This window comes from Colletotrichum fioriniae (assembly GCF_027942845.1).
Source record: "Colletotrichum fioriniae strain IMI 355084 chromosome Unknown scaffold_1, whole genome shotgun sequence".
NCBI classification, from domain to species: Eukaryota; Fungi; Ascomycota; class Sordariomycetes; order Glomerellales; family Glomerellaceae; genus Colletotrichum; species Colletotrichum fioriniae.
Window position 1 is genome coordinate 1,033,576 of NW_027076837.1, and position 27,287 is coordinate 1,060,862.

At 52.3% G+C, this 27,287-nt stretch overlaps 7 protein-coding genes across 7 annotated transcripts; 3 read left to right on the top strand and 4 right to left on the bottom strand.

Annotated features, from left to right (window-relative positions):
* Positions 1 to 2,213: 2,213 nt before the first annotated feature.
* Positions 2,214 to 3,437, bottom strand: N0V96_000285 (uncharacterized protein; the record flags this gene model as incomplete). Its single annotated transcript, XM_053195422.1, has 2 exons — positions 2,214 to 2,808; positions 2,875 to 3,437. The coding sequence occupies 2 exons, from the start codon at positions 3,435 to 3,437 to the stop codon at positions 2,214 to 2,216; spliced, it is 1,158 nt and encodes a 385-aa protein (XP_053047075.1).
* A 1,737-nt stretch (positions 3,438 to 5,174) lies between these two features.
* Positions 5,175 to 7,273, bottom strand: N0V96_000286 (uncharacterized protein; the record flags this gene model as incomplete). Its single annotated transcript, XM_065755891.1, has 5 exons — positions 5,175 to 5,212; positions 5,493 to 6,153; positions 6,682 to 6,764; positions 6,840 to 6,967; positions 7,257 to 7,273. 5 exons carry the CDS (start codon positions 7,271 to 7,273, stop codon positions 5,175 to 5,177), a joined length of 927 nt encoding a protein of 308 aa, XP_065615131.1.
* A 975-nt stretch (positions 7,274 to 8,248) lies between these two features.
* N0V96_000287 (uncharacterized protein) lies at positions 8,249 to 9,579 on the top strand (the record flags this gene model as incomplete). The annotated part of the gene is made up of 4 exons (XM_053195424.2): positions 8,249 to 8,297; positions 8,422 to 8,696; positions 8,776 to 9,156; positions 9,208 to 9,579. The coding sequence occupies 4 exons, from the start codon at positions 8,249 to 8,251 to the stop codon at positions 9,577 to 9,579; spliced, it is 1,077 nt and encodes a 358-aa protein (XP_053047077.2).
* A 2,062-nt stretch (positions 9,580 to 11,641) lies between these two features.
* On the top strand, positions 11,642 to 13,380 carry N0V96_000288 (uncharacterized protein; the record flags this gene model as incomplete). The annotated part of the gene is made up of 2 exons (XM_053195425.2): positions 11,642 to 12,139; positions 12,217 to 13,380. 2 exons carry the CDS (start codon positions 11,642 to 11,644, stop codon positions 13,378 to 13,380), a joined length of 1,662 nt encoding a protein of 553 aa, XP_053047078.1.
* Positions 13,381 to 14,554: 1,174 nt separating this feature from the next.
* Positions 14,555 to 15,765, top strand: N0V96_000289 (uncharacterized protein; the record flags this gene model as incomplete). The annotated part of the gene is made up of 3 exons (XM_065755892.1): positions 14,555 to 14,614; positions 14,678 to 14,945; positions 15,047 to 15,765. The coding sequence occupies 3 exons, from the start codon at positions 14,555 to 14,557 to the stop codon at positions 15,763 to 15,765; spliced, it is 1,047 nt and encodes a 348-aa protein (XP_065615132.1).
* A 3,007-nt stretch (positions 15,766 to 18,772) lies between these two features.
* On the bottom strand, positions 18,773 to 20,582 carry N0V96_000290 (uncharacterized protein; the record flags this gene model as incomplete). Its single annotated transcript, XM_065755893.1, has 5 exons — positions 18,773 to 18,835; positions 19,054 to 19,407; positions 19,675 to 20,051; positions 20,136 to 20,259; positions 20,373 to 20,582. 5 exons carry the CDS (start codon positions 20,580 to 20,582, stop codon positions 18,773 to 18,775), a joined length of 1,128 nt encoding a protein of 375 aa, XP_065615133.1.
* A 5,228-nt stretch (positions 20,583 to 25,810) lies between these two features.
* png1 lies at positions 25,811 to 27,287 on the bottom strand (the record flags this gene model as incomplete). The annotated part of the gene is made up of 2 exons (XM_053195428.2): positions 25,811 to 26,690; positions 26,746 to 27,287. 2 exons carry the CDS (start codon positions 27,285 to 27,287, stop codon positions 25,811 to 25,813), a joined length of 1,422 nt encoding a protein of 473 aa, XP_053047081.1.

The window sequence follows — 27,287 nt, forward strand, 5'->3', positions numbered from 1 at the left end:
TCCCCTCGCAAGAGTTCTCTTCCGATGGATCACACTCGTCCAAATAGGCAATCCTTCTCGAGGAAGCGTTTTCTTTCGGTCGAGGGCATGATAGGACGAAGATATTGAACAGTACTCGGTGGAAATGACGTGGATCATTTTCTTCTTCCATGCTATCTTTGTCAGCAGTTAGTGAAGTGTCGTTTTCTGCCCCTTGTTGAGGATTGCCCTCAAGCCTCGTTCGTGACTATCTCATCCACATGCCGCAGCTAGGTGTCGCGCTGGTCACGCTTAGCTCTCTGAAACTCTTTTATCCGGGTGAGGTATTTACCACTTGAGGTTGATCTGGTCGTCCTGAATATCTGATCTGACCGCGTTACATCCTGGACAGATGTAGATGTGATCTTCTGCCTTGCTATCCTCTTCAACTCTCTGAAACTTCATCGCCATGTTGATCTTCCTCCCAGGTCTTATTGCTTTGTTCCAAGGTAACAACGTGACTTCAGCCCCGTTGACCTCGTCTTCCAACGCGTATCCGCCGCGGAGGACTTTCTGGTGACCCATCCTGTTTTCAAAGCGGTTGCTAATAAGGGATCGTAGGTGCTTTGGTGGTCAATTTCGTCTTTTGATGTTTGAGTGAGACTTACCTTCCAAGATTCTAACCATTCAATCGGCAAAGTCAACACGACGCCCAGGGCGTCTTCGAAGAACAAAGGTCTTTGTGGATTCGACCCAGGCCCACAGAAGAACCTATGACGTGTTTCGTCTTCGCGCTCCTGGACTAGAAGGTGGATTTTGGACTCTATCATGCTCTCAAGCTTCTTTATACACAGTTCGTTCTTTTTTGTCATCTCCGTCAGAGTGTTGCTTGCGTCTCCTTGTCTTATAAGGTAGCCATTCGCAGCATCCACTTTGGTTGCCAAAACGTCTATGCTGGTATGCTGTTCTGAGATTTGTGTGCCCTGTCGGTTGATGTCGAGTAATAATACATCCATTTGTGAAACAACTTCCTGAATTCTGGTTTGCATAGTTGCATTATCGACGTGAGCTGCTTTCCTACAGAACGTCAATGCGAGTCAGCAGTTAGCACATCGGTCTTGTACTCAGGAGTAAGGTATAGGAGGGAATCAAGGTTAACTTAGTATGTATGGCTAGAAGAACAGAAAATAGTTGATTGTACCGAGATAGCTTCTGTCTTAGCACCTCTAGTCGTTCTTTCTCTCGAAACCTATATTCTATCTCTTTCCCGATCGATTTCGTGTTTAAGTGGCGGTGCGGATTCCCAAGTGACAATGCATACTTCTACTGGAAATAATCCAACGCATCTTGCAGATCTGCCATATATTCGTTTGTGACTGACTTGATCAGCGAGTTGATATCTGAAAGTAAATCGGAGTGCTCGAGTTCTTGGTATATGGCAATGACCTAGGTAGAAGCACATTCATCAGTCCCAGAACTTTCGCGCCAGTAAGTGCCGTTGACCAGTTTGGAAGCCAGTCTAGCCAGTGTATTTTTCCCCCTTACATTCTGCAAAACGTGTACAAACTGATCAAGGTCGTTTCGAAGGTTTTGGTAATCTCGTGCACTACCTCGGCTCTCGTTCAGAGCTTTGCCGACCGCAATGCCAATTTGGCATAGCTGGAGAATGTCGCCAAGACTCCCGAAGGTAAAGCCGACAGACATGCCGTGAATACAATAGCTTCGATACACGATCGCCTGGCTACGAAAGAAATGGATGAAACGAACTGCTTTGGCGTGGGAAAGAAAACAAAAGAATCAGGCTCCGAAAGAGACCAGAGTGGTTGGGAGTGTCTGGCGTTTTGAGGCGGCCGCAAGGGCACGGTGAATGGTCCCTCTCTATAGCCCAACTCTGGTCAGACTCATGCTCTTCATGCAGCTATGATTGGCAGAACCTGACGTGGTTGCTCATACCCCAACTGCGCTATCGGGCGATGATTCCCGTTTGCTCAATCTCACCAGCCGCCCAGGTTTCGAAATAAGCCTGCCTACTTACTGAGGTAGTCTCAGGCTGCCTGCCACCTGTGCCTTTCTGATACTTGTGCATATGGCCAATGATCTCATACATCACTCAGTCATCGCATATCATAACTGAGGTAAGGCAAGTATACCCGAGCACGCTTAGCTACCTTGGATTATTCTGCAATTGACGAAATTTGCATTTACAGTATTACACTGCCTACAAATGACGGCTTGGATGTTTCCAAGGCCACTACCTACAATCCAAGCAGAGTGTTCAGGTTAACAACACTAATGCTAACCTGATTCGTGCTGCTAGGAGGCAATCTCCCACCACCAATGATAGCCAACTTGCTACCATCATCAAGCACCGCGAGGGCGCGGGAGTAAGCATTGGGCTGTGGAACAGCATACTCAACCCACGCGCTAGCATCACCCAGAGCCCGGTTGACAAAGATATTCGACTGGCTGCCGCCGCTAAGCACGATGGTACCATTGACGCCACCAACAGGGGACCAGACAACGTAGGGAGAGCTGACAGGGCGGGTGCCGGAGGTGGAGATAAGCGAGATGCTGGGGGCGGCGAGGATGTTGAGCGGGTCGGCGGTGAGGCGGTAGTGGACGCGGCAGCCATCGGTGCCGCAGACCTCGTAGGCGAAGATGAAGTCATCGTTGGGCAGCTTGGCAATGACGGGCATGCCAGGTCGGGCCTCGTAAGCATTGTCGTCGTGGACATCGTCGACGATGGCGCTCCAGGTCTTGAGGTCGGTCGTGGTCTGGTGAGATAGCTTCTGGCCGTACTTCGTGTCGCGCTGGTCGGCGTAGTAGATGATGAGCTCGCCATTGTGGAGCCTGCGAAAGGAAGAATCGGTTAGAAAAGATCACAAGGTATGTTCGTAAAGCGGGAATTAGACTTACAAGAAGTGAGGCTCCCAGACGGGGGTCAGGCCGTTGTTAGGCAGGGCCTCGCCTCCGCTGGCGACACTGCTGAGGAACTCCCAGTTGGCACCGCCATCGGTGCTGACGTAGACATCGATCTTGGTCAAGCTCAGGTCGGTCGGGATGCTGTTACCAGCAAGCAGGATAGTGCCGGCGGGATAGCCAGCGAAAGCCTCCGGGAGCTCGTAGAGGAAGGGCTGGTAGCGCAGACCCCAGCCGTTGACAGTGTCCTGAACACGGCCGATCTCAGCCCAGGTGGCTCCGCCGTCTTGAGAGCGGTAGACGGGGAAGTAGACGATGGGAGGCTCGGGGGAGTAGTTCTCCCAAGTGGCAATCAGGTCGCCCGAGTCCAGCTGGATGGTGCGAGCGTACAGGACGCGGGGGTCGACCCAGCCAGCGTTTGACGGCGGGGAGAAGATGACATTGTTCGAGATGGTTCCGGTAGCTTGACGGGCCTCGACTGGGGTTGGGACGGGGCTCGCGACAGCCTGGTAGGAGAGCAGACTGGCAATACCAGCGACAGCGGCTCCGAGGAACTTCATGGTGTGATTTTCCGAACACTGATGTCGTGAAAAGTTGAAGAGATGATGAGGCCGACGGCGAGGGAGTCAGGTGCCTTGAGGGACGACAGGAGCCGGCATTGCTCGAGCGGCGGGGTATGTTATATACGCCGCCGCCATTGAGCTTCGAGAGAGGGGATACGATGTCAACGCCAAGACAATGTCAACCTGATCATCATCAATAGCTTCGCAAGCTCGGAAGAAAGCTTTCCTTGATTTCGTGACTCGTAAACGAGTGATGAGAATCCACCCCCAAGACGGTAGAGTGGCCGCGTTGGGGTTAGCTGACAGCACATGCAGGTCCGACACCGTGATCATTGGCGCGTATGGTATGTTTTGTTTTCGCAGACAGCAATGTGACCTCATAGAAAAGCCGTCACATCGGTCGAAAGCTCGCCGAGGGTAGTGTTACATTCCCCGCGTCTTAGTTCATTGCCGTTGAGATCTGGGGTTTTGTGTGGGGATATCCCAGCCAAGTTTATGGATGATTGCCGAAGCTTAAAGACGCGCGCCAATGAGGTTGGTTCTTTGGCTCGGATCCGGCCGGGGATCAGCAAAATTGAAAGACTTCACGAGTTCACGTGCAACTGACAGTTTGAGTTCCTGAACTGCAGATTCCAGGGCCTAAGGTTCTATGAAGCAGCTTGGTAGAGACATTCGTCTAAACATGTCTCTTTGGGCCCGATTGGCAATCAGGCCCGCAAATGGCGTAACCTCGCGATGCTGCCCTTGGGATCATGCGATGCCCGTCACACCACAGGAGTGGGTAGGCTCGGACCGGGGTAACAACACTCTTGAGCCGAGGTTTCGGGACAATACAGCGTAGTTGGTTTTGGACAAGTTCGTTTCGGTCAGGCACCAAACATCCGTCAACGCATCGACTATGAATATCCCTGTGGAAATCGCATACCTTGTGTACCTCAGTTGACGGTATTTGGATCTAGCAGCGCATTGCAGATCTTTCGGGCTTACCCGGTCGAATGTTTGATGTAGCCAGTCTCTGCTGCCCTCAAACTATTGTCTTGGCTTTATCCGCAACTTTACGAATGCGCAAGGTGAAGATCACTAGCTTTGGAAGTCAAGGCCAAGACTGGCTCAATGTTCGAACTCTACCTAATCAATCAGGACTTTCCATGGTGTTCCTAGCAGCTAGAGAAAAGCCTCACTCGTATTCGACTTAACTGGTGCAGGAGTACCAATCCAACGCAAAAGTCAACCCTCGACTAGATTTTTTCATGCAACTCATATATGAGACAAGTAGGACGCCGAATCCGCTTATCGTACATTCATTCGACACAGGCATTGTGAATTCAGTTGATCAATGTAATCACTGTCTATGAGTATGATATATGTACGATGGTTTCCTCATGTTGGTTACAACATTCATGGGACATAGTCCGCACCGAGTGCTTGGTACCCCTTTCTCACGGGCCAAGCGTGATGGCTCTTCCACTCTTCCAGCACACCAACCAGTGCGGCTCTCTCCCACTGATCGTTGAAATAGTCCCCGTATAGCATGATTCCTATCCCAGCGGTTGTCAGGTTTGGTGGTGCTCTTAGATGATGCATAGCTAGGCCACATAGCTCTAATGTCATCTCGCGGACTTGATGTTCGGCCTCTCGATGTGCTCGCCTGTTGGAGACTTGTCCACTGGAACCCCAAATTTGTCAGCATAATGCTCGAAAAATCATGAAGTTATAAAAGCGTAGTGCAGCTATCTATGTAGGGAGGTAGGGGAGCTTCTGCATACTGTAGGCTAGGATCTTCGGCTAGGAGGATCATCCTTGCCAAGATGAAATGCTGTAGCGCAGTAACTTCTACGTCGGAACCGTACCAGACCAAGGGGAATATTTCGCCTTGAGATCTATCCGCCGGCCTCTGTATTATGGGTATAAACTGTCGCGCACATTCGATCGCAAGGATGCCTTCTTCGACTCTCAGTCTCTCTGGACGACATACGTCAGTGATCGTAATTGATTCAAGCTCGGCCCCAGACGTTTTGGAATCTCCCACAGAAATACAGGTGAAAGACTTACCCCACTCCCCTTCAATCCTGTCTCCCATCTTCCACTTGGCCACCTCCGACATGAACCAAATCAAACGATTAGCAAATGACACTTCACGGCTCTGGTCCGGCCTGGCCGTAATTTGTGGTGATCGCCCCAGCGTGAGCGCAAAGTAAATTTCCTGCCTCACCGCCACCCAGTACACGGCGCTCAAAAGCCCAGACCATCGCGAGGGCGGAGCGGCCCTCAAAATTGCCTTTGTAATGTCGATAAAGTTGGCATTGTTATTCGTATTACCATGACTCGTCCCATTCCCGTCCCCGTTTGCGTTCCCGAAATCTGAGCTCGGCGCGCTCTGGGATTCCTCGGGATCCATCTCCTCAAACTGACGAAGAATGAGCGCTGCGGCGGCCAGGTTCTCGCGATATTCCTCGTCCTGGGTGCTAGAAACCTCATGTAGTGCGGGTATGCAGCGGAGCATATACTCGAAGGCACTCTGCGGCGTCAGGTCGGGGAGGACCTGGCGCTGGTAGACAACGACGCCGCCGCCCCCTGGCTCTGATCGGAACTTGGGATGTCGACATAAATGGCGCGCCGCGACGGCGAAGATGGCGTCACGTAGGGGCTGGCACGAGCGTGCGCGTCTCACAACGACGAGCTGGAAGTGCCTCTCTTCGTCGCAGAGGTCGAACTACACGCGAGCAAAGGTTAACGATTGTACTTTCTTGCGTACTCTTGCAACTGTGTGGCACGTAACCCATTGAGATAGCTCTTCTACGAAGTATCGTAGTAGGCAAGCTTCTTGGATGCCCTCGGATGATTGAGCATTTGATATATTCCCCACGAGATCATGGTCTTGGGTCGTGGTGTGGTAACTTCCGGCGGAAGGAGAAAAGTGGTCGACGCTTTGAGGCACGGCATGAGGACTATGTACTGATACTTCGTCTTCTCTCAACCGCACTCTTCCAGCTGACAAAGCTGTGTTTGACCAGGGAGAAGCCCCTGATGCTCCTGATCCAGCTGGCGAAGCAGGGAAGAAGTGGCCACCATCTTGCGGCATAGGCTCGGTTCTACGACGTTTGGTGGGTGTCGGTATGGGTGGCTGGACGTCTTCGACTCCTCTATCATGGTTCGCGACGGCAGGACCTTCGGAGAGATGACGACCAGTTTCGTGCAAGACGGCGCTCACAGCAACCCGAGTATCTGTTAATGATGTCACATGACTGGCGGGCGATCCACTGCTGATATCCTTCTCCTGAGTCGGTGTAGGAGTGCTATTCGGCGCTCGACTGTCGAATCGGACTTATACGCCAGTCAGAATGTCGAGATCGATGGCATCGCCCCAGGGCAACTCTCTCCAAGGTAGCTAAGACTCACAAGCTCGAGGTCGACTGTTCACCCAGCGCTGCTCCCGGGAGAAGGTCCCGTCATAGTTGGCAGTAGAACCCTGGCGGAAGGAAGGTCGTCGCTCAGGACGGGAGCACTCGACGTTGCGCTTCTCGCATCTACTACAACGGGGCTGCTGGTCATCGCCTGGAGTGTCGAATCATTGTCAGATACCCAGATAGACTTCAGATGAGTTGCCAAAGGTTGTGAACTATGATCATTCCTGACTGAGCATCACAACCCCAGGTTCAACCCCGGAAACACAATATCAGATAACAAAACTCTGTAAAACTTACACTTCTCATGTCGCTCTGTTTTACCCCAGATAAGTTGACGTCAATCCAGCGGGACCCTGGAAAAGGTCACGAGGGTATGGAGACACGCGCACGTGCGCGCCCGGGCACATACCTTTGCATCTTGCGCATGGTTTCGTGGCGCTTGGCATCTCCCGCGGGGATGAGCGCGGGGCACTGCTGACGCAGATTGACCACGGCTACAGCTTGCTGGTCCTCCAAAGTTGATCTGACAAAGTGACGCCTGCTTGTCGTTGTCGTCGGCCGGTGGGATGGGGATATTATGTCGTTTCCCTTTTCGAACTCAGAAGGGCAAGTCTCGCCTGGTTCGTGGTCCGTGATTGAGTAGCTGTGGGGAGTGGAAATCGTCGGCGGCGGCTAGGATAGGCGGACGAAGAGGAGGAGAATGAAAGAAAGAGGCGGGGCATCGGCGACGCTTGCTAGAAGAAGTAATCTCAGAAGTGTGGAGAAACTTGGCTTCGCCGATGCATCCGTCCGGTCCTGTGAAACGTGGTCGGCGCAAACAGACAACTCAAGTCCATAAAGATGTACGTGCATTAAGCGCCCTCGGTCTTCGGAGAGTACAAAAGACAAATAACCAAAAACATGCGGTGTAACTCTTCATAGAAAATAGGACCAACCGGTTTTATGTGTTTAATCTACCCCGCACCCCCAAGCCCTCTTCCCCACAAAGTTGCCGCCAACTCTGGGGAGGCGATCTAAATCTGGGGACGAGAGTAATGGATTACCGTATCCGGTAAGAGGCGCCGATGGAGATGCCGAGTTTCGAAGGTGTTGGAGGACTCTACTTACTTTTGCCCGCCGGCGTTGGGATGGCGTTCGGTGTCTTGGGACGAGTCGTTCAGAACGTGTCCATTTGGCTTGCTGGAGACTTTCCTGGACAAACCAAGAAGAGCAAGAGCCGCCGATGTTAAAAGAGACCGTGTTCACCCAAAGCTCCTTGAGGTTGGAAGCTGTGCTGTATTACTGTGATCTCTCTACCTTTATTCATACGTCTACCTTGACGGATTGCGAGAATTGAAACTCAATTGATTCTCCCGAACCCCAAAAACACATCAATCTCAAAACTTCTGCAATCCAAACAAAATGGCCGGAGAAAAGCTCAACGTTGCCGTCGCCGGACTTGGGCGCATGGGTATGTCTCGCCCCTCATTCCACCGAGGGGTAGCTCTCATAGCTACCTCAGTGAAGAAGCAAGCTCTACTATGTGCTCAGCTTGGACGACTTCAACATGGACTGACCACCACTGAATCACATAGGCTTGAGACACGCCAGACACTTTGCGACCTTGACACCAAAGGCCGACCTCATCGCCGTCAGCTCGCCGGTGCAAGCTGAACTCGATGCCGCCGTCGCAGAGTTTGGTCCTCTGCGGACGTATCTCGACTACGACGAGATGCTGCGGAAGGAATCGACGCTGCAAGCTGTGATCGTCGCCAGCGCCACCACGGTACACGCCGAGCAGGCCATTAAGGCCATCGAGAAGGGCCTACACGTTCTGTGCGAGAAGCCTCTTAGCACCAGCGTCGATATCGTACGTTCATACTTGACATCCACCCTATGCCGCCCCTTGGGAGTAGCAAAGTCAGGAGACTAACTACTATCTCGCACAGTCGCAATCCGTCGTCACAGCGTACGAAAAGTCCCTCATCAAGAACCCCAGCCAAAAGGTCATCTGCGGCTTCTCACGCCGTTTCGATGCATCCTACCGAGATGCTTTCACACGAGTGGCTCGCGGTGACATCGGTGCGCCCTCCGTCTTCCGCTCACAAACCTGCGATAAGCTCGACCCCTCCGGCTTCTTCGTTGACTACGCCGAGTTCAGCGGTGGCATCTTTGTCGACTGCTCTATTCACGACATTGACCTCGCGCTTTGGTTCTTCGGTGAGGACAGTGTCGTCAAGAGTGTGTCTGCGATTGGCATCACAGCTGTGCAGGAGGGTCTGAGAAAGCACAATGACAGAGATAACGCCGTTGCTGTTGTTGAGTTCTACGTGAGTTCTCCTGTTTTGCGGTAGATGGAAGCTAATCACATACAACTATAGGGTGGAAAGATTGCACAGCTCTTCTGCTCCCGCATGATGGCCGCCGGCCAAGAAGACACGACCGAAATCTTTGGCACAAGCGGCAAGGTCGCCGTCAACACACAGCCCCAGCTGAACCTCGTCAACCTCTACGAGCCCACGGGTATCCGTCGCGAGATCCCTCCCGACTACTACGGCCGCTTCCGTGAGGCCTTCATCACCGAAGCCAACGAGTTCACCGCGTGCTGTTTGAACAACACCGAGCCTCCCATGAAGCTCGCCGGTGCCGTCAACGCCGTCAAGATTGGTTGCGCGCTGCAGGAGAGTTTGATCACTGGCAAGAAGATTGATTTCGATGAGTCAGGCAAGCGCATTGATAGTGCTAAGTTATAAAGAGCGAGAGGGAGTAAACTAAGCATAGAAATGCGCGTTTATGTAGTAACGTAGATGCGTTCATGGTTGGTGACGACATTAGAGCTACTTTACCTTGATGAATTGACGATGTTTCAAAACCTTGCAAGTTCATAGTCGCGGGGGGGTCATGTGCTCGAATTAGACACGTTCGATAGTAAGAACAACGTGATACTTCGTCATTATCTCGCCCTTGTCGTGATATCGGGCGGGTTCCGTGGGCACGGGGCCGGTGGGCTGACATTTGACTCGGGTTCGGTCTACTTCTTTGGTCTTCACGCGTGTTCTAATCGCAGTATCGCAATCCACAATCGAACGCGCCTTGGTCAGTGAATGACGTAGTTCCAGATTCCCCTGTCAGTAAGCAAACAACTGTCAATCGGTGAGAGCTCAGGCTCTCGGCTGGTTGGCGTCTGACCGAAAGATCCATCTTCAAAGCCCCGGTCGACCCCATCATCGCACACGTCTACCAATTGTACCTCGAACAAATTGTCTACTCATGATTTCACGTTGGAATGCCTTCGAAATCGAAAGCAACAGATCGGGAAATTACTTATTCGGGAGCGAGCGGGATCGGAGTAGGGATTTTCCTTGGCACCCGCGTGCCTGAAATTCCCTGATTTGTAGTTGGTGGTGTCTGACACCGCCGCATTGGATAGAAACCCGCGGGATTCTCCAATAGGGCAAATCATCCCTAGCAAAACTCACGTTTGGTTGATCTTTGTCGGAAGTTGACCAAGGCGCCTTGTGGAATCTTCCCAGCGCATTCAGAACCCATAGAGATGCTGGGGGATGAACCCTTCCTTAAGAGTTCCCGTTGGTATGCGTGTCGTCGGAAATCGAATCCCGCGGGTTGTGTAGTCCGTATGGGTGATCACCTTCTCCAAGGGCCTAGAGCAGAAACGATGAACCCCAAGGATGTAACCCCGGGGGGCAAGAGGCTCCGGATTCTCTCGACGGGCGCGGGATTGTATCCCGACTGACCCCGGCCCTAGCAAAACCACATTTGGCAAGATGGGGCCCATGTCGTCATAGCAGGTTGATTAAGGATTAACAAAGGCTTCAATCCAGTTTCCCTCATCTTGACAACAAGTCCACAACATTGGTTGGTGCTCGGCGGACCATTATTGATCCCCCTTGGCAAAGTCTCATCAACTCAGCGCCCGATTCCCCGACTCCAGCCAACCAAACACCCTTGTCCAGGCTCCTTTTGTGTCTCAGAAAGTCAGAATAGAGCACTATACTAAGAATGGACATTAGCGTCGCGGGGCGGCTGAGGGGGGCAGGCAAGGCCTCATCGCCGACGGGTTCCTGAAAAGGAAAACCTTCGGCCAAAAGACCGCTGTCATGACGCCCAGCCGCAGCCCGCAGGCAGTCCAAGCCCAAGCCTGACCAATGAGATATTCCCTGTCTTTGATGATGGTCTTGGTCCTGACTCTCTGCCCACTGTTTGCCTTCTTTGCTCACCACGTTCAGACCGAAGCCTCGAGGGCGCGCGAGTCACCCACACCACCCACCGTTACCCTCCTCTCCATGCCCTTCGCCGAAAAAGGCTTCGAAGGTTTGCACAACATGGAGGGAGACTCCACCTTTCCCCGTGGGGGAGAGATGCAACCTGAAGGCCGTGTGTTCCACTCTGCCGGTGGAGAGCGTTAATGCTGCCCGCAGCCTGTCGTCGCCGGGAAATTGACAGATAGTCCTGGCACGAACCCTCGACGCCCTCAGTCACTCACACAACATTGCAGACGCCCCCCTAGTCTGTAAACGGATGGGGTTTCCCCAGAAATCCGGTTCTTGTCGTGTCCCGGTCTAATACTGCGCTACCCGTTGGTAGTCCATCTACCTAGTCCTCAACACCAAGCCCCCCAGAAACGTATTTAGTATATAAGAGCCTCTTCGTCTCAGCTGACTTCTGATCTTCATCCCATTCTGACCCCATCATCCATTCTCAAATACTACCTTCCGCGGCTGTGATTGCCTCATCCCCGTGGTCTCATCCTCATTCCTTCCTAGAGCACACAACAATACACGTCAGATCGCAACCATGGCGAACAGCTCAGACTCCCTGAAAAAGGCCAAAAGCCTCGACAACCCCGAACACGTCGAGGACTTCATCGACAATGTAGAAATCAACCTCAACCCCGCCGAGGACGTATCCTACGGCCGCAGTGGCTTCCGCGGCCTCGCCGATTCTCCGTACGTCGGTGGCGCCGCCCTCTTGGCCTCTCTGGGTGGTTTCTCCTTCGGCTACGACCAGGGCGTTATCTCCATCATCAACGTCATGAAGCAGTTCCACGACGTCTTCCCACAAGCCGCAACACCCTTTGGCAAGGGCTTCATGACGGGCATGCTCGAGTTTGGTGCATTCCTCGGGTGTTTGTTCATGCCTACGCTGGCCGATAAGATTTCCCGTAAGAGGGCGCTAGCGGCCGTTGTGGTCATCTTCAACATTGGTGCTATCATGCAGACCGCTGCACCGAATTATGGAGTTTTGGTCACTGGCCGGACTATCGGTGGTATCGGCGTTGGAACACTTGCAATGGTGAGTTGAAGTCCCTCTCTTGAATTCGTCTTGTCTCATGGTGAGATCGAACACCGGCTAATGAATCTCAATGATAGGGTTCTCCGATTTACATTTCCGAGATTGCACCACCTAACCTTCGAGGTACCCTTCTCGTTCTCGAATCTGTCTCCATCGTACTCGGGGTCGTCGTCTCCTTCTTCATCACCTACGGAACCCGCCACATGACCGGTGAGATCGCCTTCCGTCTCCCACTCGGTCTCCAGATGGTCTGCGCTACCGGCCTCGGCATTGGTATCCTTTTCTACCCCTATTCTCCTCGTTGGCTCGCCCTCGTCAACAGGCCGCAGGAAGCTCTCGACTCCCTCGTCCGCCTCCGCCGACTACCCGCCGACGACCACCGCGTTCAGACTGAGCACCGTGGCATCATTAGTGAGGTCGAGGTGCAAAAGATCATGCAGGAGAAGTACCACCCCGGAAAGCGTGGCCTGAGGCTCGAACTCGCTGGTTGGTTGGACCTCTTCTCCCCCCGTCTCTGGCGTCGTACGGCGGTCGCCGTCGGCGTGGCCGTTTTCCAACAGCTGAGTGGAATAAACGCGTTTATTTACTACGCTCCGACCTTATTCCAGTCCCTCGGACAGTCGGAGGAGATGGCGCTCGTCATGTCCGGTGTATTCAACGTTCTACAGCTCGTCGCCGTGTGCGTATGCTTCTTCGTTATCGACAAAGTGGGACGCAGACCGCTGGCAATCTTCGGTGGTCTGGGCGGCGGCACCTCATGGGGTATCATGGCAATCCTCACAGGTGTATATTCCAAAAACTGGAGCGCCAATACCGCTGCGGGCTGGGCCGCCGTTGCCATGGCCTTCCTCTTCGTTCTCCTCTACGGAGTCTCCTACTCTCCCCTTGGCTGGGCTCTCCCCGCGGAAGTCTACCCCAATTCGCACCGTTCTAAGGGTGTTGCCCTGGCTACCGCGACCGTGTGGCTTTTCAACTTCATCGTGGGCGTTGCGACCCCGCCCATGATGGACAAGCTCGGGTTTGGGACGTACGTCTTCTTTGGAGCCTGGTGCTTCCTTTCCTCCGTCTGGGCCTTCTTCCTTGTCCCAGAGACCAAGGGCAGGACGCTGGAGCAGATGGACGAGGTCTTCAAGGATACTTCTGCGCAGGAGGAGAAGGAGATTATCAGGCAGCAGATTCTCGCTCAGCGTGCGCAACCGCAGGGCGGTGCTGGTATGGAGGGAGCCAAGTACTCTGTTTGATCAAGCATAGCAGCATTCAGTTACGGGAGGCGTTTCTCATGGCATTACTCTAGGCAGGCTTTTGTTTTGATCACATTTGTACATTTACTAGTACGATTACGGGCTATGGGATATGAATATCAAGATACCATTTCAAACACACAAGTATTCTCATCTGGAGTGATATACACTGATCATAAACGTTCTCTGACTTACTTAAGCACTGCCGTCGAAAAGTACGGATAGATGGTCATGACACTCATGTGGCGTTACTGAGTTACCGGCGGAAGGGATGGCTATGGCAACACCGAACCATCTGACACTTGTGTGGTCTTGCAGGAAGCGGGTTCCTGATTGAAAATGGAACGTACGTACATATTAGGAACACATCAACTGACCCGAATCGAGGCACAACCTGGATATCTTCCTTTCCGCCGTAGGAACTCGAAGGAACCGACCAACCCGACTGCACATATCCTGGAGACGCCGCTTACATTTTACCCCTCGTCATTGGGTCGCTCCTGAAACGGTACACTTCTGACCAGCCTTCGCTTTCGCTAGGGGACATTGATAGAATTACCTATTCTGGTAGGCGTCGGCGATGGCCTTGGACTGATCGACGTCCGGCCCGTTCTTTTCCCCTCATCACCCCAATCTCCTCCACACCTCCATCATGCATCCTCGTACGCGGGGGAAGCGGCAGCTGCACCGAGTAATGGCCGAGGAAACTCCAACGACTTACACGCTGGCAGAGAGACCTGACTGGCACTTGAAGAGCGATCAAATGTACCATTTCCCCAGCTAACCCGCACATTCGTCCCATCAGTCTTCTTCAGACGGCGCGGGAGAAGGTAGTCCCTTGGTGCGGGGAGGTCTTGAGGCTGTGGCCCTCGCACCTTATGCACCACCGAGAGTTGTGCTCGCGTCTCGTTCTCCCTTTTCGCCAGGAGAGGAAGTATCTACACGAAGTCGTTTGCCTTGATACGTCGCAAAGGCATCTCGACATGTTCGCTGGCGGGTTCTCGACGGAATTCATATTCCTCCTGCCATGAGTAGTAGATGGCAATGGATTCATGGAGGATAAATAGAGTGGCATCTGCAGAGATGAGGTCCAGAGGCTTAATTGCACCATCAAGAAGTCAGCTTATTAGATCTTCGCCCTCGAAACACCCAAAATTTGACGCATTCGCAAAACATGAACACATCAGCAGCTATGGAACCTCTCAGAATCGCAGTGGCAGGACTAGGACGAATGGTTAGAACTTTTCGATAATCACGGTAACACGAATGAAGAAGCCCCAGCTGACCAAAAGCACAGGGTCGCCGCCATGTTCAGAACCTCATCTACCGCGTCCCGAGGGCCTCTGTGGTCGCGGTCTGCAGCACTGAAGCCCACGAGCTTGAGTGGGCTCGCTCATTCGAGGAGTACAAGGAGTTCAACGTCACAGTGTACGGCTCGTACGAGGAGATGCTCTCTCACCCGGGGCTTCAAGCTGTGTGGATCTCCACCAGCACCGATGTCCATGCAAGCCAAACATTAGCAGCAATCAAGAAGGGACTCCATGTATTGTGCGAGAAGCCCTTGAGTACGAAGATGGATGAGGTACAACCATCATGAATTCCATTGCGATCTAACAGGCACGATTCCCAGGCCTTGAGCTAACATCCTCACCACATTAGATTGCAGCCTGCGTCGATGCCGCCAAAGCCCGACCGGACCTCAAGGTCATGGCCGGCTTCTCCCGCCGCTTCGACGCCTCCTACCGTGACGCCGCCACCAAAATCTTCGATAACAAGGCCATCGGCAGCCCCTTCATCGTCCGCTCAAACACGTGCGACCTACTCGACAACACGGGCTTCTTCGTGCGCTACGCCCCGCGCAACGGCGGCATCTTTGTCGACTGCGCCATCCACGACATTGACCTGTCGCTTTGGTACCTCTCGGATCCGATTCCAAAGTCTTGTTGGGCGACGGGCACGCTACAGCACCACCCGGAGCTCGCGCAGATGAACGACGTCGACAACGGCGTTGGCGTCGTCGAGTTCTGGGGCGGCAAGATTGCCTACTTTTACTGCTCGCGCACGCAGGCCCATGGTCACGACGTGTGTACCGAGATTACGGGCACCGAGGGGAAAGTCTCGGTGAATGTAGTGCCGAGGGCGAATAATGTCGTTGTCGCTGATAAGCTTGGTATCCGGAATGAGGTACAGCCTGAGTACTGGCAGCGCTTTGAGGACGCTTTTGCGCTGGAGGCGAACGAGTTCACTGAATCGGTCCTGAGGAACAAGCCTGTTCCGCTGCCTCTTGAGAAGGGTGTCAAGGTTATGGAAATCGGCCGCGCTTTGCAGGATGCTCTTCTCACAGGAGAGGTTCAGAGGTTTAATGAAAAGGGAGAACGTATCTAGATGACATAGGGAGGTTCTACATGATTAGAATGATTCAATGGCAATGCATGCTCCGGTTAAACAGACCACCCGAGCTCTCGGGCAATGATTTCGAATCCCAAGATTGACTTGAAGACAGGCGCACTCGAGAACCAAATTTCAGTGGGAATGGAGATCAAGCCAGCGCTGAAGAGATACTTTGTTATACCAGTAGATCGGAAGATATCTTGCTATTTTCAATGCGGGAACGGTACATATCTTCCATTCTCGGTTACAATCCAGCTCGCCGACCACCCAAACTGCCCTTGCAGGGCTCCGGTGACTGTGGGGCCGGTAAAACGATGCGACTGTCCACTTTTCCGGTCGGCATCGCCCGTAACCCCTCAATCGGGTTGTCCTCGAACGACGAGCCGTGGTACGAGCGGCGAAGCAACTTCATATCGATTTCAAAGATTGCGACTATCAACTGTCGATTCTTCAATCTCTTGGGAGACCGCTTTCAGAAGTTTTCCTCGAGAAGCAACTTTTGCAATACGAGTCCGAAGACTGCCATACGAGGACCGACCTGCAGGTTGCAGCGCCCGATGAGTTTGGGTCTTCTTGAGGCAAGATGATAATGTGTCAGCGACGACTTTATCTCATATTCAACCGGATCCTACGTCAGCAGCCGACACACTGTTTGGTCAGATTGGGGTTTGCCGAGAGCATGTTCTTTTTGGTGTCGACCACAAGGAGAATCACGTTCCGGCTCTTTACATTTACGAGCTGCGCTTGTCCTCCTCATGACCACGACAATATTCTGACCTGCTTTGATTCCTTTCCGTCTCATTTGAGTGTCTTACTCTGAACTCCTTTTGCAATAATGGCATCTCTTCCGAAACAGGCATGAACTACTTAAATGCTCGATCAAGAAATACCCCTGAATCTCCAACTATAAAACACATCTAGCTCGATTGTATGTGGTTGCGTTGCATCCCCAGTAACCTATGACTATCAGCATCTTCAAGCAAAGATCATGCATGCTCTAGCCACCATCACCCTCGCCCTCGCAGCCTTGGTCGCCGCTCAAAAAGTAGGCAACCTAGTCCTAGAACAACACCCCCAACTCTCCTGGCAAAAATGCAGTATATCCTCCAACGAAACCACCTCCTGCTCTACCATCGACGCAGAGGTCGTCCTCGACGCAGAATGGCGCTGGCTCCGCAACGCAAACAGCATCAGCAACTGCTACACAGGCAACCAATGGGACGTCGCGCAGTGCAATACGACCGCCTCCTGTACATCGACCTGCGCTCTTGAGGGAGCAGACGCGCAGAGCTACAGAGACGGATACGGCATCACCACTACCGGGGGAAACACCCTGTCACAGAAGTTCGTGACGCATGCTGCCTTCTCCTCCAACGTCAACTCGCGCGTCTTTCTGTTAGAGTCGGGTGGGACGGATCGGTATCAGACTTTTGTGCTGATGGGGAGTGAGCTCGCTTTTGATGTTGAGTTGTCGTCTGTTGAGTGTGCTATCAACAGTGCGCTGTACTTTGTGGCTATGGAGCCTGATGGTGGCATGGCGAGGTATCCTACTAACGAGGCGGGGGCGAGGTATGGAACTGGGTATTGTGATGCGAGTTGTCCTAGGAGTAATCGATTTGTCGGGGGAAAGGTGAGTATGCGGGTCGTCATGTTCACTTGTAATTCATCACGATGTGAGTTCTTGACTGACTCAGCTTGTCCACGCAGGCAAATATCGAGGGTTGGGTACCTTCAGAGACCGATCAAGTCCGCGGAATAGGGAGTTACGGCGCTTGTTGTGCTGAATTTGATGTCTGGTAAGGATCTTAGTGTGCTTTATCAGAAGAGAGGACTAACTGCATGCCCCAAATGATTCAGGAACTCCAATGCTCACTCATACTCCATGATCTCGAAACCTTGCGTCGACACTGGCTATCAAGTCTGTCAAGCTTTGGACTGTGATGCCGCCAACACAGAGGGTTCCGTTCAAGTTATGTGTGACAGGTTTGGATGCGATTACAATCCATACAGACTTGGCGAAAAGGAATTCTACGGTAAGCGAAAGATGGTTGACACAAGTAGAAAATTCACGTAAGTACCTCGCCAGTGACCTCAGGTTTCCATCTTTTCCTCAAAATCACACAATATTCTTGAGCGGTTGCTAAAAAAACGACTTGAATAGTGTTGTCACTCAATTCGGTGAAGACAATGTCAAGCAATTCTTCATCCAAGATGGAAAGAGGATCGAAACACCCGCGGCATCTTACCCCGGATTTCCAGACACCAGCGGACTGAGTCTTGACTACTGCAAATCTCTACCCACAAACTTTCAAGATGCAGAATATTTTGCTCAAGTCGGCGGCTACGCAAGTCACAATGAGGCCCTCCGACGCCCCATGATCCTGACGATGTCCATCTCGAATGATGTAAGTTCTTCACGCACTTGCACGCGCACCTCTACCCCTTCTTGAGGACGAGCTAACTCTGTCACGCAGCACTGGGCCAACAACCTTTGGCTTGATTCTACGTTCCCTCCGGATCGTGCAGGTCTTCCTGGAGCGGAGCGAGGTCCTTGTCCTTCATGGGGCAATGGACCTGCACCTCAAGAGGTTGAGAGATATTATCCCAATGCGTAAGTCTATGGAAGTAGCCAGGATGAGAGGCCTTTGTGATACCTAACATTTCGATAGTAAAGTTGCATGGTCCAACATTCGGTTTGGACCTATTGGGACAACAGTGTAACTTGGGTCGAACAATGTTGAAAGGGAATGTGAGCTCGACAACGCGTTGGATGGAGATCTAGACTTGAGTTCATGGACAGACTCTGGTCTCCTTCGTTGACATCTCTGACACGCATTCCATACTACAGCATCGAGAGTGTATCCCCCTATTACGCGCTCATTTAGTTCTGCATATAGGTATCTTCTCTGAATGTACATCATTGAACGTACAAATGATATGCTCCGTATCTCCAAGCCAGAGGCATTATTGGCACTGCCGCAGCTCCTTCCCATCAACCCAGTTACCATGCAGCCCAGCCCTCAACCTCATAGGCACCTTCACCACCGCCGCAGGCTCCGTAAATCTTTTGGTATCAATAACATGCAACTCACTCGACATGGTCGCGTAATTATTCACAAGCCCAATCAAAAACCCATCCCCCTCCTCCGCATCCTCCCCCCTCGGCACAAACACAGGCTCCTGCACCATATGCCGCGACCCAGGATAATACACCTCCAACTTCCCACTCTCATGATTAAGATGCCCCAACGAATTATACAGCGGATGCCCCCCGCCCAGCACGGGCATAATGGCAGGAAAATCGGTGCCCAAGGACGGGTCCATCATGTCGAAGAAGCTGTGCCGGTGCGGCTTGGATAGCACGCGCTCGTCAATGCGCGGGAACTCCATGTCGTGGCGGAGGATGGGCGTCGGCGCGGGGAGGTCGAGGGCCGCGTCCGAGGTGGCGCGCGGGTCGAATTCGAAGCGGACGTACTCGGCGCGGATATCGTGCGGGTCCGGGGCGTTGCCCTCGGCGTCGGGCCACCAGAAGAAGACGTTCTTGTCTGTGAGGGGGAGGTCGAAGACGATGTTGCCCGAGGGGGTCTCGTAAGCGTTTGTGGTGTGGCCTGGGAAGGCGTTTGGAGCGCGGAACCACTGTGAAGTAGAGAGAGATGTGATTAGTTGCTACGCTGAGAACATGGTGAGGAAAACGGCATGCTTCTACTTTTACGTCGGTTCCTTTGGCGCCGCGTCTGGGTAGAACGCCTAGGTAGAAGGGCACGTTGGGGTCCCATTGCCAGTGCTCCCCTCCCGCCTTCAATCTGTCAATATCACATATCTGTGGAATCATCGGGAATAACACCTAAGCAGGGTCAGCAAACAAGCCAACAACAAGTCTCCTACTTTTCACGCTACACATACCCAGTTGTCCGTCACAGCACAATCATGAATCATGCCAACAACAGGCGCCACAAGCCACACAGTCTCGAGAAACTTGCCGTCGGGGGCGATACTGAAGTAACAAACATCAGGCGTCCCGTCGCCCTTAGCCTCGTACCCAAAACACACAAGCTCGCCCGTAGCGGGGTCCAGTTTAGGGTGTGCGGTGAAGGTGCAGCTCGGAAGTTGGCCGTCAAAGTCGCAGAGTCCCTTTGTCTCGAGCGTGATTGGGTCCATGAGGTACGGCGGCGCGTCCTCTTTGATGGCGAGAAGGGACTTGTTGAAGTAAAAGATGTTGGTGTTGGCTGTGGTGCGCACTTTGAACTCGACTGCGTCTGTGTATTTGTTGCGGTATGCGCCTGTATCATTACGAGAAATAGGGTGTCAGAGTCGTGTGAAGTCGCAAATCATGGTGAGAAGAAGTAAGGATGTAGTTGACTAACCTGCTAGAGCTCGATTTGCCTCTCGTTCTCGAACGAACTTTTCTGTGCGCACGTATTTCTGTTGAAAATCGACGTTGCCATTGTGAAAGCGGAATGCTGATACATTTCCATCCCCATTGAACCACTAGCATCAAATTAGACAATATTCCCATATTTTGAAATAAACATGTAATTTCACAGCAAACCAGAAGGTTATAGCAAAGAAAGAAAATGGTGCACCTCGATGCAGGTACATACAGGATCATTCTCAATAAACGGCGGAAACTGGGGATCCGGCATCACACGGAAAAACGCGCCGTCCAGCTCGGTGGGAACGGTGCCGACAACCTCCAGATTCCGGACCTCGCCCTCGAAGCGGCACGGCTTCATAAAGGCCGAGAACTGGGGCCGATCCGGGAAGGATTTGGCGGGTGGGTCTGCCAGCGAGGCGCGGAAGTGGCCCGCCATTGTGCGATCTGAGCTGTGGTGCTTCGGGTGCGGTTGCGAGTTCTTTTGGTGTTGGGTGGTGGTGGTGGCGCGTGCAGGAGTACGGATGCCGGGGGAGACAAGAAGACCGTTTTTAATGGAACACACAAAGTTGGGCTGCTATTGGGATACTGTAAACCTCGAGACGAGAGATGAAAAACTTATTTTGCCACGATGCGGAGAGGAGATATTTAAACATTTATTCTATTTCATCATTTGAGACGATGACCACGAGGGATTGGTATCGAGTTTCGTACCACCCGCAAGCGGCAAATGCGGGATGGCTAATGTCCCCGCCATGTGAGCCCGGGAGTCCCACTTTACCCCGGGCTGCACCCCGACAACTACTATTTTCCCTCCCGACATGCTTCCCGCTGTCGTAGAATACCTAATGATCATGAAATGATGATCATTCGGAAACATTCCAGGCGCCGAATTCTTGATGGCCGAGTATAAACTGGATACCAGTTGGCTGATGCGGGCTTGGCTATGCCAAATGCCAAGGCTGCTATTGGTCCAGCTCATTCAATTGTCCTATCTCCCCGGGCCGCCAGCTCAAAGTCCGCGGCTGGAGAGAGTTTGTAAGCGGAGACGGCATATCAAACAAGCGCGAGGTTACCGTGAATGATGATTTAAAATGCCATCGCGTCCTGTATAGAGCCATAATTCTTGGTCCGAACACCTCGGGAAAATCCAAGCGTGTGGGATGGTTTGTGTCATGTTCGTACAAAAAGGGCAATATACTCATCATGCTACATTTATACATGGTAGGTATGTTCTGAAGATTCAGGGGGCAAGACAGAAAATCAAGTCTCCTTCGGGAGCCATACACTCGCTTTCACTGGGGAGTTATGTTTCTGGTTCACAAGGTCAACTTGTCAACAGCCGGTTAAAGATCAAAACAACAGACCAAATGTCTCGATCTTTCTCGTTTACATCAATGCGATATCTTACTTAAAAAAAGATTAGAACTTCATTTGATCACAGTGTCTGCCTTCGGCTTTCTACACTGTTAAACAATTTCTTTACTTAGCTTTCACGTCATGTAGCTGTGTGATATGAGTAGAGAATCTTTGATACGTGTTTCGGTAACCTCCGGATATTTCTGAAAAAGGGAGGACTAAGACCGCCCCAGGATGAGGATCAACTTCAATTTGTTTCATCGTGTCCGCATATAAAGTTGACGATTTGCAATCTACGCCCGTTCATGGAACAATACATGTAAATAGATAAGTTAGGTAAAATAACAAATATCATTTTCATATTTAAATACTTACTGCATGCAAATCTTGTCAAAAATTTTCCTTCTTTTCCTAGTTATCTTATGTTAACGAGACAGTTTTTCAGGCAAAAGTGATGGTGACTTAATTAAAATGGATGTTTTCAACAATAGTTGACCAAGAAATGATGCCTTGTTAGGTCGACAACACGGAAGCCGCCCTTGATCATACTAACAATAGCCATACCCATAACACAGGTATTGACATTCCATGTCGTGGATCCAGAAAGCTTGATCCCAATCCGTAAGCAAAGCTCCATCTCCGATGCTCCCAAATCGAGCACCTCGGAAGCAATTTACTGACCTCTTTCGTCACCTGACTTTGGTCCTCTCCAATCCACATTCCTCAAGGCTGAAGACATGCTAAGCTCAGCCCTTCGCTTGCTCCTCGTACCTCGTATTAACGCGCCCAATCACCACCATCGGACTTGCCCCATACCTCCCGTACCTTGGCCTCTATCACCCCCAATCACCCTCATTCAAATGCTGTATAGTCATTATTTTAATATCTATACAACACCAACGTCTGCCTACTGTAACAGTGCAACCACCTTACGGTCCATACCTACGCCATCCCGTCTCAAAGACGATGCCCCTTTTCATCTTAAAAATCGCTGGCGTCCCCGTTCCGTCGGCACCGGCACTCCACACGTACGCAAAGTTGCACCAACCTACCTCAGTATCCTTTCCCCTTTTGTGCCTTGTCTACTTTAGGACGAACGGGACACTATAGCCAAAACGGGTTTAAGACAGTACCAAAAAAGCGCCCAGACGCAACGCGCAAGCCTTAAATCACTAGCCGCTCGGGAATTACGCCAGAAGCAAACCGGTGGTGGGATTTCTTTTCCCCGCCTCGGTCTCGAGTCTTTGCTCCCTCACCCCCACATTCCGACCCAAGTCTTCGTCACCACCCAAACCCCTGTGCCCATCCCGCCGACGACGACGACGGAACAAGGCACATGCTGCCAGCAGCCAAACTCTTTGCTCTCTCGGTTCTCCCCTTTTCCTCTGCTATGATTTGCTCTTGGCATCACACTTCAGTGTTTCTCTTTCTCCTCCTCTGCTACTCCGTAGTACCCGCTTCATTGATCATCGAAACCTCACGGTCCACCCAGCGGTCCATGTCCGAACATTTACTCTCCAACTGTGTGGTTCATCCGTCCCAATCATCGGACAACTCAAAAAGTCCGACAAGCTCGTGCAATTTTTTGATTTCAGTCATTCAGAACCCGAACGATTATGTCCAAATAAGGTCACCACCACGAGGTGGTTCCCCCCTTTTTCTTCCACTTCCTCTCTTTTCGTTATCACGTGGTTGATTGGGGATTACGTCGTCACTATACCTACTCTCCAAATCTGAATCTCCTCCTCCTTGATCATACATGTACCATAGTGTAAGGTAGCGCACATACGTACAAGCGCGCGTGCGCAGGCGCTTGTTCCGGCGGGATACGTACCACAACCATCCATCTCCGCGCAGTACTCCGTAGGTCGCAGAGGGAAACCTCGGGTATCCGGACAGATGCAGCAGCACCAGCAGATTTTTGACTCCAAAGGTTCAGAGACAAGACATAGGAACCGATCCCGATTTCCCTAGTCTTTTCTCTCTGCTGCAATCCATCCACAACTCTGCATCACATTTCCCCCCTTCGTGCATCCAAAACCCCCAAGAATAGTAAGAAAAACCTCTGTCTCAAGTACTCAACCAACAAGAGAAGGTCAGGTATCCGTAGGCACCGGGAACCCCCCACCTCCGTGCAGTTGCACTGCCGGATTGCCAAGACGCCAACCCGGCGGCCGGCTTCCCATCAAGAAACCGTTTGTCGATTTTTCCCCTCTCAATTCTCCCAGCCCTGCCGCCTATCCGTCTTGCCTTTTTACTTGCCTCCTACGGATACTTGCCTATCACTCTACGTGCCAACGTGCCTTACCTCCCCGGGCAGCCGATGATGGATGCCGTGCCATCACCAACGCCCGTTCCGTTGATTGAACGTCGTTTCCCCTCCCCTCGTCCGATGCCAATTTCCAATGTGCTCTCAGAAACCCAAGCCCCTTGTCGTCCCTTTTTTTCGTTGGCCACCTCTAAACTTCAAAGATTCTAACCCCCCATCCCCGCCCTTTCGACTAACAGTAGCGAGAATAAACCCCCCCTCCTAGCCTTCCCGTCAAAATACCCTTGCCATAACCACATGCATCAGGAAAATCTTGGAAAGAGAAAACCAATTCGCATCCCTGGCCCGATGAAAGAGTGAGAAGCCGACCGCTTATATGGAAAAACCCAAATCCTTGGCGGGAATCTCACCTCCCCTCTTACGGTATGGTGTCACAGGTTGTCAAAAGATGGAAAAACAGCCTCGCAGGCTCGCCCACAACACGTGCTCTCCCGCCTTGCCTTGCCTCATCTTGCCAACCTTGAACACATACCTCGCCTCACCTGGGCTGAATCACGCAGACTGTGGCTGCGTCACACATCTAGGCCAAGATCCTAGGTTCGTACTTGGAAGCCATGGAAGCCTAGGTAGATGGTGAAGCCGCTGTAGCGCTATAGCGCCACCCCCAGCCAAGATACCACAGCCCGGCGCGGCAAAAGCCTGATGCCAATGCCGCCGCCATCTTCAACGGGACCATCCCATCCCACAGCAGCGCTTTCAAGACTTAAAAGCAAAGGATATGAAACAGGCGGACGGGCGGGCGGATCGGAAAAGATTATAGATCAAAAGTCGGCTTTGGATAAAATACTGGGGTTGTGGACAGTGGACTACCAACAAAACTCCACTTTTGAGTTGCATCGCACCGTCAACCTGCATCAGCTCACCGACATTGAGGCAATTCTGTCATCAAGGGACGACCATGATGGCATGGTTCCCTTTTTTCTTCCAAGACGGAATCTGCTTACAAGGAGTCTGATGATCATGTTAGGATAACCAGGTGGTACCGATGGACAATGTTACCTTACAGCCTCATCAAACATTCACATGACATATTTGGAACAGTATTGAACATTTAAAACTTTGATAAATTTGCTTCTAAATCCTGCGGACATGGCTTCTCAAGCTCGCGGTCCGGATGTGTCCATCTACGTCCTCTCCTCAGAGAGACAAGAGAAACAAAAAGTTCTCTTTGAGAAAAATAAGTAAATAAAAAAACTTCTTCAATCGTCAACTCCATTTCGGCCAGATGGAAAGCGTATCTGGTGCCTTTCATCGCTCATGCAAAAGACTCGAAGATGCAACACAATTCAGCGTACACATGTGGAAGTCCCCGAAACGCCCCTTCCAGAGGAACCTCGACGCGATGGTGAGCCATTGCTGTCCCTTGGCTTCGAACCTCGATCGCCGGCTTCCTCTCCCTTCTGCCTCGTGTCGTGCGAGGCAGATTTGTTTATAAAAGTGACCAGGCAAGCCCTGCCTATCCCATGGTTGCGCTTGTTACCGCAGACATCCAGCGGATATCCAACGCGCGATATTTTTCGACAAAGGAAATGAAGCGAAGTAAATGAGGTGGTGGTAGATACATTTCGAGCCCCGTTGCCCGATGAGATCGATGGGGTATCCAGAGCATGATAGCGACCGTATGTGTAGGCCATCTGATGAGTGGTACCGAGTTGATATAAAGGGACGGAGCGCCGGTCTATGATGCCGTTGTTTTTTGTTTTCAATGTATCGGATTTAGGTAGATTAGACATAGAAAATATTATCATTGCCTTGATTGGTGTTGCACAGTTGTGCAAAAAGCCGCTCATCATGGCGGGTGAGCGGCGACGACCTCGGGGCCATGGAGGTGGGGTTTCTAGCATCCACTGGGTATCTTGAAAAAAGTAGCAGATATTGCTAGCCCGCAAAAGAAGTGGCCTCGAGTCGGCAGGAGGTTGACTGTGGCGGGTATGCCATTGTGTGGGTTAAATCGCAGTCGCAAAGCTTGCGTTTGTGCTTCAAGGCAGGTCGCGGCGGCGGCTCGGGTCGTGCGGGGGGAACTGGTGATGCCTTGCGTTCGCGTTGGCCTGTGCCGCAAGATACTCCGCGGAACCAGTCTGGCGACCGGGCTGCTCAGCAGGCAACTTGGTGTCGTCGCGTCTTTGGGGAGCTGCTTGACGGGGAGGGGGTGCGCTGCTCGCCGAAGGGCTGGGCATGCCAGGAACGAGGTCGGTGACGGCCTGGGCAATGGACTTGATGACATATCCCCGGAGCTCGCGGTCCTCGCGGCTGTCCTCCTTCTCGAGTCTGAACTTTTCATCCTTGTTCATGTTGCCGCGACGCAAGCCCCTGATCTCGTTCAAGATGTAGAGCAGGACCTCTTCGGGGCATCTGTTGCGTTCTGCGCAGAAATCGCTCTTACGTACGTATCGGCGGGTGACATCGGTGGCGCCATCGATAGAGAACGCGATGCAGTAGGACATCTTCTTACCCCAGCCCTCAGTGTAAAGGCGCGGGTTGTCCCATGCCTCCTCGCAAGCGTCGACGTGGACCCATCGCTTCTGGTGCTCGGAGTATACCTCGGTCCAGACGTGGTCCTCTGCGTTCCAGATCCAACGAACTCTGCCTCCCATGGCACGGCAAAGCATGCTGAAGCAGTTTGCCCACTCTCCAACACGTCCTCTGCGGGTGTGCAGCAGTCTCCAAACATCGCCGTACCTGGGGAATCGTTCGTAAGCGCCGCAGTCTCCGGCTGAGCATTTGTAGAGCTCGACTCGAAGTGCACCGCAAGCACTCTCGTCGGGCGTCGGGGGCGTCATGCCTTGGGCGATTGTGGGCGAAAGGCATACGGGGCACGGGGGGTTGTTAACCCAGGTGAAGAATGATCGCTTGAACCATCTGAATAGACGATTAGACTCTGTTCAAAGAATTCAAGTGGAGACATCCAACTTACCTCAGTAATGCGCGGATAACGCAATCTTGGTAACCCCAAGTGGCTTTGCGTCCATCGCCCATACTCTCAGCCTCGGCCTGCATCACTTGGCACTCCTCTTCTGCCTCGCCGTATATCCGGTCGAGGGGTATGCACTGCAGAGCCTCGTCCAACAAACCAGGGTTTTCGTACTTTGTCGGGGTGAGAGAAAGGCTGATCATCAGGTTGCGGAATTTTTGTGAATCGCGGTCGTTGGCGGCGGGTGGTGTGGGAATCTTGGGAAGGTGGCGAGAGTAAGCGGGTGGTGTCGGCGGCATGGATGTTGAGCTGTGCGAAGTTGAAGGTCGACCGGGACCAGGTGATGCGAGACCACGGAGGTTGGCGCTGCTTGCGCTCTCTCTAGGTTGAGGAGTGCCTTGACGGGAGGTAGTTCGAAGTTCGGTCATACGCTTGTCACGAAGAAGTGACTCGAACTTTACCCTCAGGTCGCGAGCCCACTCTTCGCCATACTCTCCATCGCCGTTCGGGGGGCCTTCGCCCGGGGGGTAACCGTGGCCGTCCAT